At 47.1% G+C, this 13,447-nt stretch overlaps 1 protein-coding gene across 1 annotated transcript in view; it reads right to left on the bottom strand.

The window, feature by feature from the left end:
- The window catches only part of HYDIN (HYDIN axonemal central pair apparatus protein), a 376,490-nt gene that overhangs the window by 96,288 nt on the left and 266,755 nt on the right, over positions 1-13,447 (bottom strand). Inside the window, exons 41-44 of the mRNA XM_087870593.1 lie at positions 10,731-10,904; positions 8,625-8,839; positions 3,779-3,916; positions 1,600-1,783 (exon numbers count right to left, since the gene is read on the bottom strand). Of these exons, the coding sequence (XP_087726719.1) occupies positions 1,600-1,783; positions 3,779-3,916; positions 8,625-8,839; positions 10,731-10,904 (711 nt within the window). The remainder of the gene's footprint in view (positions 1-1,599; positions 1,784-3,778; positions 3,917-8,624; positions 8,840-10,730; positions 10,905-13,447) is intronic.

Raw genomic sequence — 13,447 nt, 5'->3', positions numbered from 1 at the left:
AGATGTATCTGGAGATCTTTCTCTGACACGAAGGGGTAGAAGCAGATAAGAACAATGATTCCACCTTCATCGGCTGTGGTGGGGATCAAATAGGAAATCCTGTAAAGCATCTAGGCTAGTGCCTGGCAAATTCATAAATTTTCAGTAAAAATTAGATTTTAATATAATAATATTGTTACTAGGATGCTGCCTCAGGATTTTTTCAAATGCAGATGATTTTGGGGAGAGGAGCCCATAATGCAACTGTGAAAAACTTCAATCCGCAGGTAATTGAGAAAATGAAAAGAGATATTTTCTTTTAAGTTGATGATATGGGGAAATGAGCTTTCTGGAAAATCAGGAAGCTGGAGGCTGGAACCCTGCTGGGGATGCCTGGCCATTCTTCTTAATTTTTCTCTGGATGAGAATGTAAGGAAGCAGTCTTTGAATTTAAGAACTAAGAGAGCTCATGTTTGTAATTATTTCCTTAAATGGAAAAGCATTATGATTTGTGTGAATTTTTCCAGAAGAGAGAGGGAAGGCCAAGTAAGGAAGGGCAGTGATGTGACCAGAGCTGAGGCTAGAGCAGGACTCTGCCTTCCAGGGACAGCGTGGCCTTCCTTGGGGACCAAGATTTGCTACATCTGCTTCTGACTAAAGTGGGAACTCAAGCTAACATTACTCTGTGCGTGTATCTACTTTTCAGTCACTGAAATTTTTTTCAGGCCACTGTTGTAGTGACAGAAAATGCAAAGGTTTCGGAGTTACACAGACCTTACTAATTTGCTGTGTGAATTTTTTTAAAAAGATTTATTTATTTATTTATTTATTTGAGAGAGAGAGAGAGAGCAAGAGAGAGCTGAGTGTGTGGGGGGGGTAAAGAGCAGAGGGAGAGGAAGAAAGAGAATCTTTTAAGCAGACTCCCGCTGAGCACAGAGCCTGACATGGGGCTTGATCCCATGACCCTGAGATCATAACCTGAGACGAAACCAAGAGTCAGATGCTTAAGAGACTGAGCCACTCAGGTGCCTCTTTGCTGTGTGATCTTACACAAGACTTTTCATATCTCTGAGCCTCATTTTCCTCATCTGTAAAAGGGGGACAATGATCTTCAGAAAGTTACTGAGAGGATTAAATAACCCCAAGCACCATTTAAAGACATTTCAAAGGTACAGAACATTTGCCGCAGTGCCTGGACACAGCAGGCTAAGATGCGGAAACTGGTTTGTACAGTTGATTGGCACCTCCAGTTTGGCAGGAAATGCACAGTCGTCTTGAACAAAAGCAAGCAGCTAACAGGTCACCCGAGTCAGGATGGGACCGGCAATGCATTCCCCTCGGCTTGGCTGTGATTACAGAGAAGACGAAAGGACGCAGTGTGATATCCGGGGAAAGGGGAATGTGTCTATTATGAAAAGAGCCAGCTGGGTTCATCCCTCATCCTGTCGTCTCTCAACAGGTCACCTGGGTCAGCCAGGCACCTTACAGGGCAGAGGTGAGCCCTAACAACATGGCAAAGGGAACAATGTCCTCTGCCCAAGGGGTCATCCTGGTGGGGAAGCATTTCACAAAGCCCACAGCTTTGCCAAAGGGACAGCCCAGGAGGGCATGGGGCCCTACCTTCTTGCTCCTTTTTGGCCTTCTCCTGGGCCTTCATGGCTGTGTAATCCTGGGCCATGTTGACAACATAGATGTGGTCCCGGTTGCCAATGGCCTTCAGCAGGCAGAGGAGAGCCACAGCTATGTTCCGAGCGAAGAGGGTCTCGAGGCTATCAAACACCACTCCTTGGAAGCAGTCACTCAGCTGAAACCACAGTGAGCAGACAGTTACTAGGTTCTCTATGGAGAACACTGCCCGTTCTTCTTATGCTTTCCCTGGGGCTGCAACTGGTTCTGCAGACCTACTGGGCCCCAGTGAAAATACTGCAAAACCCGTGAAACTACCCTTCCACCTGCTATGTTCAACGTGCTATTAGAAAATACAAGAGAAACATCCAAATATTTTATCAGTCATGATAGATCCTTATCATATGTATTTGTGGAGTGAAAGATTGATTCTGTCGCTGTGGAAATAAGGAAAGCGAACAGAATGTGAAAGTCAGGGTCTGGAAAGGTCCATGAGGTGCGGGGACAGAAGATGGAAAGGCAGGATATTCCCATGCATCGAATAACAGACAGCAAGGGCAGCAGGAGCAGGTGGGCCTTTCTCAGTGTTATTAATGCCTTGGTGTGTCAGGATCCTGATCACATTAATCACTGAAGGGCACCCTCTGCTGTACCGCAGTGTTACTCAAAGGGTAGTACACAGACGGGCCACCCTGGGCCAGGCGCTGCTCACTACCAGGTCGGTTCCTTCCTTCCTTCCTTCCTTCCTTCCTTCCTTCCTTCCTTCCTTCCTTCCTCCCTCCCTCCCTCCCTTCCTTCTTTTTTTTTTTTAAGATTTTATTTATTTATTTGAGAGAGAGAGGGAGAGAGAGAGAGAGCACGAGCAGGGGGAGCAGCACACAGAGGGAGAAGCAGACTCTCCGCTGAGCAGGGAGCCTGATGCGGGGCTCGATCCCAGGACCCTAGGATCATGACCCGAGCCGAAGGCAGACGCTTAGCCTACTGAGCCCCCCAGGCGCCCCATCACTACCAGTTTTTGATGAGACAAGAATCATGTGTCAGAATGTAAATCAACTACATCACTAAAGACACCATTTACTTCAGCTGCTGTTTTTTCGTTTTCTTTATAGCAAGACTGTCCTGATGAAGGAAGCAGTGCAAGGTCCATGTTTCATCCAGGGTCAGTGCTCCGAGTCGCTCAGCTCTCCTGGACCCCTGTGGGCTGGCCCTGTGATTAACCTGGGTCCGTGGCATAGCTGAGCACGTACCAGCCCGCCCTGCTCACGTCCGCTGAGAGGGACAGCACTTGAACACACCGGCAGTCACACCCGAACACAAGCCATTTCCCGTGATGACATTCCTCTTCCCCTCAGAAGCTCAGGCCCCGTTTTGTTATATTTAGATGTGCAACTAATACTGTGGACTAGTTCCAAAAATCCAAGGCAAATGGACAACTCCAAGACCTGGTAAGCAATTTAGCTCTCTGTAAACCTTAAGCAGCAAACAGGCTTAAGTGGTACCCTCCCCACCCCTGCTGATCTTGTTTTCTTTTCTTTAACTGTACAACACTTATAAATAATTTTTTTAAAAAATGGAAACAGTTATTGTGTTTCTTGACTTTAAAAGCAAGCTGCCATTGTGAAATAATTCAGGAATGTATGGAGAGAACTAAAAATCCATTACCCTGCTAACCAAAGATAACCACAGTTACCTGGGCCTTAGGAGTTTGTACTACGTGTGTAAGATACATATTTAGAAAAACTTTTATAGAAATGTACTTGTGCTTTATACACTATTTTATAATCTGCTTTTCTCATTGAATAATATATCGAAGACAAATTTTTACAGGAATTAATATAGCTCTAAATTCTAACTTTCCATGGTTCCACATTATGATTTTTAATACGCTACCGTAGGGCTGTATCATAACTGATTTTTTAAAAAATATGTAACCTGCTCACTGATCCTTTGAGGTGCATGGCTTCAGGCTGCAGACTGCGCCAGGGCCAGGGACTGAGCAGGGCTGTCAAAAGGACAAGTAAATGACTGTGGGGGATGAAGAAACCCATCTTTCCTCTCCAGGGCCCCTGGGTGCTGAGCTGCCGCAGCGCGGGGCTACAGATCAGAACCCCAGCACCCAGCGCAGGGAGGGAGTCTGCGCCCTGCAGCTCTGTGCGGGTGGGCAGAGACGCACCTGGAGGCGCTCAGCCACGATCTGGGTGAGTAGGTCCTCGGGAAGCACACAGCTCATGAGCCCAGTCTCACCTCCGATACTAGGGCTGACGCTGAGCCGGCGCTGCGTCGGCCCCGTAGGGAGGGGGCTGGAGGAAACCTGTCGAGCGGGAGAAGGATAAGGAGTTAGAAGCCAGCTTGGCGTCTCAGCAGCTCTCACACTTACAAGCCATATGACCTCGTGGAAATCATTAGGTCTCTCTGTGCCTCATTTCCTCATCTGTAAAATGGGGATTGCAGTGTAAAATGGAAAATGCCTATCTTCCTTAAAGAATTGCTGTAAGCTTTAAGCAGGGACACTGTGGAAGGTGTTTTGTATATGTACTGAACAGCATGAATTTGTTCATTCAAGAAATATTAATTGAGCACCTCCTCTGCACAAGGGACCCCTCTAGAACTAGGGATACAACAACAAACAAGGCCGGCAATGTTGCTGCCCATGTGATCCTTCTTGCAAACGGGGCAGACAGAAAAGGACCATGTGAATATACAAATCAACAACAGTCTCAGGGAGTGACAAGTGCCAGGAAGAAAAGCATGAGGTAAAGGGACAGACAGCGGGGACAGAGTTGGACAATAAAGAACGAGAAAGGTCCTGAGAGAAGAGTCTTTCTGTGAGGGAACCGCCAGCTCCCTCCACACAAGCGTGCTTGCTGGAATCTGGGGAGCACATGGGAGCCCAGCATAACTGGACTGAGTGAGCGATGGGGAAGAGGGCCGGGCTTCACTGAAGTCTAAGACATAGTCAGGGGTGAATATGCAGGGCTTGTAGACCACAGTGAGGAATTTGGATTTTATTCCAAGTATTTTGGGAAGTTGTTGGCATGTTTCAGGCAGACATGTGATCTGAGTTTTATTTTTGAAAGACCATGGTGCTTGCTGTTTGGGATGACAAGAGTGGAAGCAGGAAGGCTAGTCAGTTACCTAGTTAGTTAATTAGAAGTTACTGCACTCCAGGAAGGAGATGATGGCGGCAGGGATGAGGATGGTCATGGTGGAGGTGGGGAGAAGTGGCTGACACTTTCCTTTGCATCCTATCCTACCAGGACTTGGGAGGGGATGTGAAAGAAAGAGGGGCCCCAAGAATGACTGCTTGAGTGTTGGCCTGATCAAGTTGGAAAATGGGAAATTCATTTATTAAGAAAGGAAAAACTGAGGGAAGAGCAATTTTTTTGTCTTGTTCTGTGTTGGGAGTGGGCCAGAATTACTTCTCAGACACACAAATTTTGAGAGGTCTCTAAGTCATTCAACAGAGATACTGAATGTGAGTTTGGATGTATGAACCTGAGCTGGGGAAGAAATTGGGGTTGGAGAAAGAAATTTGAGGGTCACACGCATACTGAAAATATTTAAGAACTTAAGCTATGATCTGGATGAGATCACCTATGGAGAAAAGGTAGCTAACAAAAAGAAAAGAGTAGATGACTCCGTTCTAGTCTAGTCCAAAATCCTAAGGATCTGGAGGAGGTGGAGAAGCTGGAGGAGAGGAGGGAGTCTTTAACGGGGCAGAGGGAAAGTGGAAGAGTGTGGTGTTCTGATGGCCGGGAAGCACTTCCAAGAGGAGTAGTTATCAGCTGCTATGAGGTCACAGGAGATGAGGACAGAACACTGGCCACGGGATCTGGCAAGATGAATGCCAGTGACCTTGAAAGGAGTGGTCCTAGGGGGGTGGTAAGGACAATGGCCTCCCTGGAAGAGGTCAAAGAGAGAATGGTGGTGAGGATAAGGAGGGAGGCCTGTGGCAATTCTTCAGAGGAACAGCTGTGAAGAGGAGTTGACGGGAGGAGGTAGTAGCTGGAGAGGGATCTGGGGTCTTGGGGCAGTATTTTTTAAAGATGGGAGGCAATATAGCATGCATAGATGCTGATGGGAAGGAGCCACGAGACAGGGCAAAAAGCAAACAGGAGAGAGGGGATGACTGCAGGAATTCAGCTGTTGAGTGAGAAGTGGGGCGGGGGGGCAGTGCCCAGGGGCAGGGCCTTAGATGAGAGCTGGGGCAGTGACTCCGGCAGGAAAGGCGCGGCGCTGGGCTGGGGTACATCCTGGCTCGTAGAGCTGGTGGTGGGAGAATCAGGTGGTCGTCTTCCAGTGTTACTGCTCCCTCCATGCAGTCAGGAGAGAGATCATTAGCTGGGAATGGGGAACAGGAAAGGGCCTGAGAGGTTTGGAGAGTGATGACCTCCATAAAATAGTTATCTTGAAGAGAAGGAGGGCAAATTTACTATGGCAGACCAAAGGGTCTATTTGAGATTTGTGGTCTTAAATTTAGATGAAGACCGTTCAGGAGAGAGGAGGACTGTCTCTAGCTGTGTTCAGCCACCCTGCATGGAGGAGGCGGAGAATCGGGTTTACCAGGGCTGAAGTTTTGCTTGGAGAGTATGAAGAAGGGGAAGGAGCAAGGGAGCGCCTACAGTGATAGACACAGTTTCCAAACGGGCTAAGAAAAGAAGCAAAGGGGTGGTAGGGAGTGAAGAAGTGGACTGGAGGTTTGCACGCGACCAATTACTTCCTGGAGTAAGTCATCTGGAAAGTTAGAAGACGTGGTCAGGAAATAGGATGTGTAATGCAGAGGTCTTGAAGTTTATGGGTAATGATGAACGAGCTCTAGAACATGAGCATAGCAGTGAGTACCTGACGAGGCTGTGGAATTGAGAAGTGTGAGTGTTGGATTAAATGTCATTCAAAAGACCAGGCTTTCCAGCGGGTGCTCTCCTAGAACATGGTGACTTATAAATAAATGACCTTATATTACAGGTCATATCTTCATTATACGACATATTACAAATTTCTTCCCACTTGCAACATGACTAAACTTTCTGTCATTGGAGAGTTCACGCTTTAGGAGAGCTTTAGAAAACCAAACAGCCAACTCTGTGTGAAGCACGCTGACAGGGTGACTGTTGTTCAAAGCATGAGTCCTGTCACACTGTGGCAGCCGCACAGGGGACAGGGCAATCTTGAATAGGTTTTAAGTTCCCTATTTATTGAAAAGGGATTGGGGTCAGAATTAGGATTTTCTGCTGCCTTTGATATACTCTCAAAAGCCTTACTTCACTGTCCAGATGGAAGGAGCCCATCGAAGAAAATGGTACCCCATGACACCCTGTTTAATACAAATATGAGTTCTAAATCATCCATAAACATCTAGGTAAAAACACCATATTAGATCTTGAGAAAGGGGGTTAAATGTTGCTGCAAAAGGAAGTGATCAATGGCTTCAATGATCATTCAGTCAAGAAGGCTCGACTGAAGTGAAGATCAGAGACGTCATCTGGCACAAATTCAGCCCCGAGGGGGGTCCCATCCTATCTGCATACCTCCTCTCCCTCAAAGACCTTGGTTTCCACTCTGCTTACTTGCCCCATCCAAACTTCAACCTGCCTGATCTATCCAACATGTGGGCCTCCTCTCCTGGAAGGGCCTTCACTCCTCTCCGTCGACCTCAGAGACCTCCTCCGAAATGCCCACCTCTCCCACTCCTCTTACTACGCTCTTGGACGGTAACAAGACCCACAGACTCTTCCTCTCTTCCTGTCTCTCCCCCTCTGCTGCCCTCCTCTTCATTCCTTCTCTCTGCAGGCTGGGCTTTCCGTGTACTGATGCCACTCTCACCTACCCTGCCCCTTGTTCTGAGCACACTCCTGCCCCTGCGATGAGGACTTTGTGCTCTCCCTCTGAATAAAGGCTGCCACTTGCCACTTAGGGAAATCTTACAACTGTGAAGTTATGGCTTCCTGTCCCAGCTGGGACATCAGCATTGCCAACTATCTTTTCTTTTGTCTGCCACGCATTTCTGGTTTTATTCCTCCCGGGGGACACATCAGTGCTTTGCCACTCTCCTCAAGTGCGCTGTGCAGCACCGACCTCCCTGATGCCTCCTACAAAGACTTGGCATCCCGCACACGTGCTAGAGACCTTCTCCAACCTCCACTCTCCACTGCCTCCCTCACTTACAGCTGGATCTGTTTTCACCTTCACTGACGCTGGAAGAAGCTGGCCCTTGTGTCCTTTGCCTGTGCTCCATCCTGCACTCCCCGTCTTCTCCGGGAATCTCGTTCCCTCTTGGGTGGGTCGTCACATTCTACCCCCCGAGGAGCTCCTTTCCTTAGAGACTGCTTGTGCCTCCACCTCCTTTCGAGAAAGAACTCTCCTGATCCTAGGTTTGCTCCTCTAACAACTAGTCTTTTTTTCCTTTTCTTTTAAACATCTTGGAAGCCCACACTCACTTGACTCCACTTTCCCACCGACAACACATCACCCGCCTGTCTTTCACGGTGCCATCCACGGTCTCTTGCTACAGCACCTGCTATCCTGCCAAGATGGTTTCTCAAAGTACCTTGGCCGAGGCTCAGACTCCCTGACTTCTTTATGACTTTCTAAGGGTCCTGTGCAGCAGCGCCCTCAATTTACGTGAATGGTTTCATCCTGAGCATTCCTTCAGAATTAGGCTGAGCCACATGAAACTGCTGTTGTCAACCCAATTCTTTTTACAAACGTCTTTTTTCACCGATCTCATTTTATTGCAAATATTTGAATGTGTGGTTATCTCCTTCAAAAGGCTCTTGGTGCAGCTTGAGCACAGGGATTTTTGCCTCATTTATCTTCACTTTGCTGGCACTCAACCCGGTGCCTCACATTAAAGTTATTGCGAACGCCTGCCGGATGAACACTCCTTTCAGGACCGGCACCATGAGCCCGGAAAGGGCACCCCAGCAATGAAGTCGTGCTGGCCCGGCCGCAAGACCCTAAGGACGAAGGGCAGGGGGAAGGAGGGCCCCAACCCTCCGTCTGGGGAGCCCTATTTGTACCTGCGGCGTTTCAGATGCGTGCTGGTGATGCTGCTTCTGAGAGCCGGAGCCGTGGCTCTCCGCCTTGCTCTTGGAGATCATCACGCTCCCACGCACCGTCTTTGCAGGTTTAAACTCAGGGGTCACCAGGGTGGATTCTGAGGTCAATTTGCCCAGGGTCTCACTGCTCAGACGTGTTTGTCCCATAGCAGTTTGGGCCGAAGCAGCATCCTGGGCTATACAGAGAGAGTGGATTTATATTAAAAGTCACCTGAGGATACTAAGGAGATGATGGTGGGGATGGCACGACACCTAGTATGACCGGTGTGATTCTCTTGAGGAACACAAAACCGCCTCCATCTGCAGCTGCCCAGAGTGGCTGGGAGAAGAGGCTCCAGGCCCCAAGGTGTGATGACAATGGGCCTGGAGTCCAGGTTCCTCCGTGGCCCATCTTCCCAGGGAACCCCATGTTAGTCAGCCCCACATTCTCTTCCATCCCCAAGAGCAAGCACTTCTGCAACTGCTGGTACACGACGGCCCTGCCCTGGGACCTGATGAGGCTGTGTGCTAGGCAGCTGCAACGTTCCTCCAGTGCATGGGCAGACTTGGTTAGGCTCATTATTCCTTGTTGACCATTTCAGCAAATAGGCCCTCAGAACTCCCTGGAGAGTCATCACTATGCCTACTCTGCTTATCTTTTCATGCATCTTTCTCTGTCCCTCCCCCGGGAGCTGATTATAGGTACAAGGACTCCATAGTGCCCCTGGAGGTGGGGAGGTGGCAGGGGGCAAAGAGCCTGAAGCCACCAGTGGAGCAGTGGTACCCGTGTTCTGCAGGCCGGTCCTGCGTTCATCCAGGCCCCATCACCCCCAGTCCCTCCAGCCCCCCGTCGCCCGCCGCCCGCTCACGTTGCCCTGAGTCCTGTGCCCGCCCCGGCCATGGCCCTCTTCACTGATGGCTGTTCAGTCTCTTCTGTGCCGTCCTTAGGCCTCTCAGCTTTCCCTGTCCTCACCATCATTCTGCCATATCTTAAAAAGCCAGCTCTTCCCTACAGAGGGGAGGGGGGTGGGGGAATGGGATAGGCTGGTGATGGGTAGTAAGGAGGGCACATATTGCATGGTGCACTGGGTGTTATACACAACTAATGAATCATCGAGCCTTACATCGAAAACCGGGGATGTACTGTATGGTGACTAACATAATATAATAAAAAATCATTATTAATAAAAAAAAAAGCCAGCTCTTCCCGATATAATATGTAATAATACATAATATATAATATATAATATATAATATATAAGAGTTTTCGTTTTGCCTTTCATTTCTGTCAAGACACCATCATTTCACCTCTTCTCTTTCCCTCACTGCCCGACTTCTAAACCAGTTGTGTGGACCACATCTGTCCAAAAGACATGTAATACGTGTGTAATTTAAAATTTTCTAGTAGTTGTATTAAAAAAGTACACATGGATTTTAATGGTATATTTTCTTTAACCCTATATATCCAAAATGTGATTGTTTCAACATGTAAACAATACATAAAAATTGTTACTCCGTTATTTTATAGCCTTTTACTCATACTACATCCTCAAAACAAGACAAAACAAAAAAACACAACCCACAAAAACCCTTAGCAGCACATTTCAGTTTGGACTGGCCACATTTCAAGTGGCCAGTGGGTGTGGTGTGGGGCAGGCAGGATTGTCCACAGCGAACAGCAAGTACAGGTTTGGGGTTAACCCCTCCGTTGAACGGGCTTTCTCCAAAGTGCCCAGTGACCTCTGAACTATGAGCCACAGTAGCCTTCTCGCAGGGCTCATTCTATCTGTACTTTGAGCGGTCTCTGACTACATTTGCTGACTGATCTGATACATTTTGGGAAGTCTTTACTCCATGTCTACTCTGTGCTAGGCACCATTCTAGGTGCTGGGAATACCTCAGTGACGAGAAGTAACCACATCCCTGCTTCCAGCTGATATTCCTTGGGCTATAACTGGCAGCATGTTGTAAGTCAGCCGTCAACTGGGCATGGGGAGAAAAGCCCAGTGGGGGACACAGAGAAGATACGTATTAGCAGGAGGGGTGCCGGGCACTTGACCACAGAAAGTCAGGGGAAATGGATCTTACCAGACTCTTCTCCTTCCTTCATGGACTGTTCTATGGCAGCCCTGATGCAGAGCTCCCGGGCCCGGATCCCCGGGATGTTTTTGCCATCAGAGATGGCTTCAAGCACGATGGAGTCAATGTTCAAGCAGGCTGCGTTGTAGTATTTGGCCATGCTGACTGCAGTCGCCGACTTCCCTGCAAAAAAGGGTCAGGAGGTTGAATTTCCCGGCTCTCAAGGGCTCAGTGTCTCAGACAGAAGAAGTTTCTAGAAGAGAGACCCCTGTAAAGTGATCAAAGTGCTTTGCCTCTAAGTCTCTCCTGTGGCCAGAGGTGGCAGCAGAAAAGAGTAGGAAAACCTGAACCACGTGGATTCTGGTTCTCATTCCACCACCTGTGTGGGTGTGATGGCAACACACACCCTCTCTGAACGTTCTCCTCAGTTGAAAGGTGATTCTATCAGATGATCTTTAAAAATTTTGTAGCTCTACAGGGTGCCTGAGTGGCTCAGTCAGTTAAGTGTCTACCTTCGGCTCAGGTCATGATCTCCAGGTCCTGGGATCGAGGTCGGTCTCCCTGCTCAGCGGGGAGTCTGCTTCTCCCTCTCCCTCTACCCATCCCCCACTCTCAGGTGCTTTCTCTTTCTCTTTGTCTCTCTCCCCCAAATAAATAAATAAATAAATAAATAAATAGATAAATAAATAAATAAAATCATCAAAAAAAATTTTTGCAGCTCCACTCTCTGATTCTAATAGGAAGACTTTTTTGGTTTAAAGAATAACTTACGTTGATCTCCCCCCCCCATTTCAAAATATCTGCTCATTAAAAAGACAGCAGAAAATTCAAATGACAAGAGAAAAGAAAAAGAAAAGATCCATAATTTGCTCATCCAGAGACCTTACAGTTAGCATATGGCTGCTAAGTATGTACATATAACTAATTAATTTATATTTCTTGGGAAAAAGAAACAGGCTCTGTGGTAGGCTGAAGAAGGACCCCTCCCAAAGACCTCCACATCCAAATGCCTGCAGTCCATGATTATGTCACCTTACGTGGCAAAGCTGCTTTGCAGTTGCAATTAAGTTAAGGATCCTGATATGGGAAGTTATCCTCGATTGTCCGGGTGGGCCCGATGTAATTCCAAGGGCCCTTACAAGAGACAAACAGGAGAGGACAGGTGATGTGATGATGAAGCAAAGGAGGAGAGACTGGAAGATGCTATGATGCCGGGTTTTGGTTTTTTTTTTTTTTTAAGATTTATTTACTTATTTATTTGAGAGCAAGAGAGTGAGAAAGAGAGAGAGAGACAGCATGTGAGTGAGCAGGGGGAGGAGTGGAGGGAGAGGGAGAGAATCTCAAGCAGACACCTTGCCGAGCACGGAGCCCAGCGTCGGGCTTGATCTCATGACCCTGAGATCCTGACCTGAGCTGAAATCAAGAGTGAGATGCTTAACCGACTGAGCTACCCAGGTGCTCCTGTGATGCCGGTTTTGAAGGCAGAGGACGGGGTCCCAAGCCAAGGAATGCAGGTGACATTTCTAGAATCTACAAAAAGGAAAGGAAATGGATTCTGTGCTGTGTGCCTCCAGAAGGAATGCAGCCCTACAGACACATGTGAGATTTCTGATCTTCAGAAAGAAAGTAAATTTGCATTATACCAACTTACTATGTGTGGGGCTATCTATTACAGTAGCAACAGGAAATTAATACAGACTGTAAATCCTAGGTATGATATTTTTTCTCACTTAAAATGATGTCTCGGGAACATCTTTCTATTCATTCAATACACTTCTATGGCACTTGGAAAAAATTGTGGTGATATACATACAAAATTTACCATTTTAACCATATTTAAGCATACAGTTGAGTTGCATTAGTATATTCACATTGTGGTGTGAGCATCACCACCATCAAGCTCCGGCACTTTCTCATCTTCCCACATGGAAACTCTGTACCCATTACACAATAAGCTCCCACCCTTCCCTTTCCCCAGTCCCTGGAAACCACCACTCTGCTTCCTATGAGTCTGACTACTCTAAGTACTGCATTTAAGTGGACTCATACAGCCATTGTCCTTTGGTGATGACTTCACTTAGTGTAATGTCTTCAGTATTCATCCATGTTGTAGCAGGTGTCAGGATCTCCCTCCTTTTTGAGGCTGAATAATAGCCCATCGGACCACATTTTGTCTTTCCATTCGTCTGTCAATGGACGGTTGGTCTGTTTCTAGCTTTTGCCTATTGCGAGCAATGCTGCTATGAACATGGGTGCAAGAAACACTGTTTTTAGTGGCAAAATCACTTACGTTATGAATGTACTAAGGCTTAATTAGCCGGTCTTCCATACTGAATGCTTCAATTGCTCCCCATTTTTTATTATGGAAAGCAATGCTGCAGTGAACATTCATGCAGTTAATCTTTGTCCACACCGTTAAATATTTTCCTATTTCTATAAATTTATAGAAGTAATATTGCCAGTTCAAAGGGTTTGCACATATTTCCCCCTCTCTTTTTAAATGATTTAATGTCTTGGATTTTTCTCTAATATTTTAGTATTTTTAAATTACTGAAAGAATTTAAGCTCAAACAATTCAGAGATGCATTAATTAAAAATAAGGGGTTCCTGCTCTTTCTCTAATCCTGTATCTCTGACGTTGGCAACTGAATAGTTTGGGGACAGTCCTGTGGTATTATAAAGTTCAAACAAAAGAATCTTCTATTGTCTCAAAAATTACACGTGCA

The sequence above is a fragment of the Ursus americanus genome, chromosome 21, assembly GCF_024610735.1.
Source record: "Ursus americanus isolate L20-20 chromosome 21, mUrsAme1.1.p, whole genome shotgun sequence".
Classification (NCBI taxonomy): domain Eukaryota; kingdom Metazoa; phylum Chordata; class Mammalia; order Carnivora; family Ursidae; genus Ursus; species Ursus americanus.
This window is presented reverse-complemented; position numbering and strand designations above follow the sequence as displayed.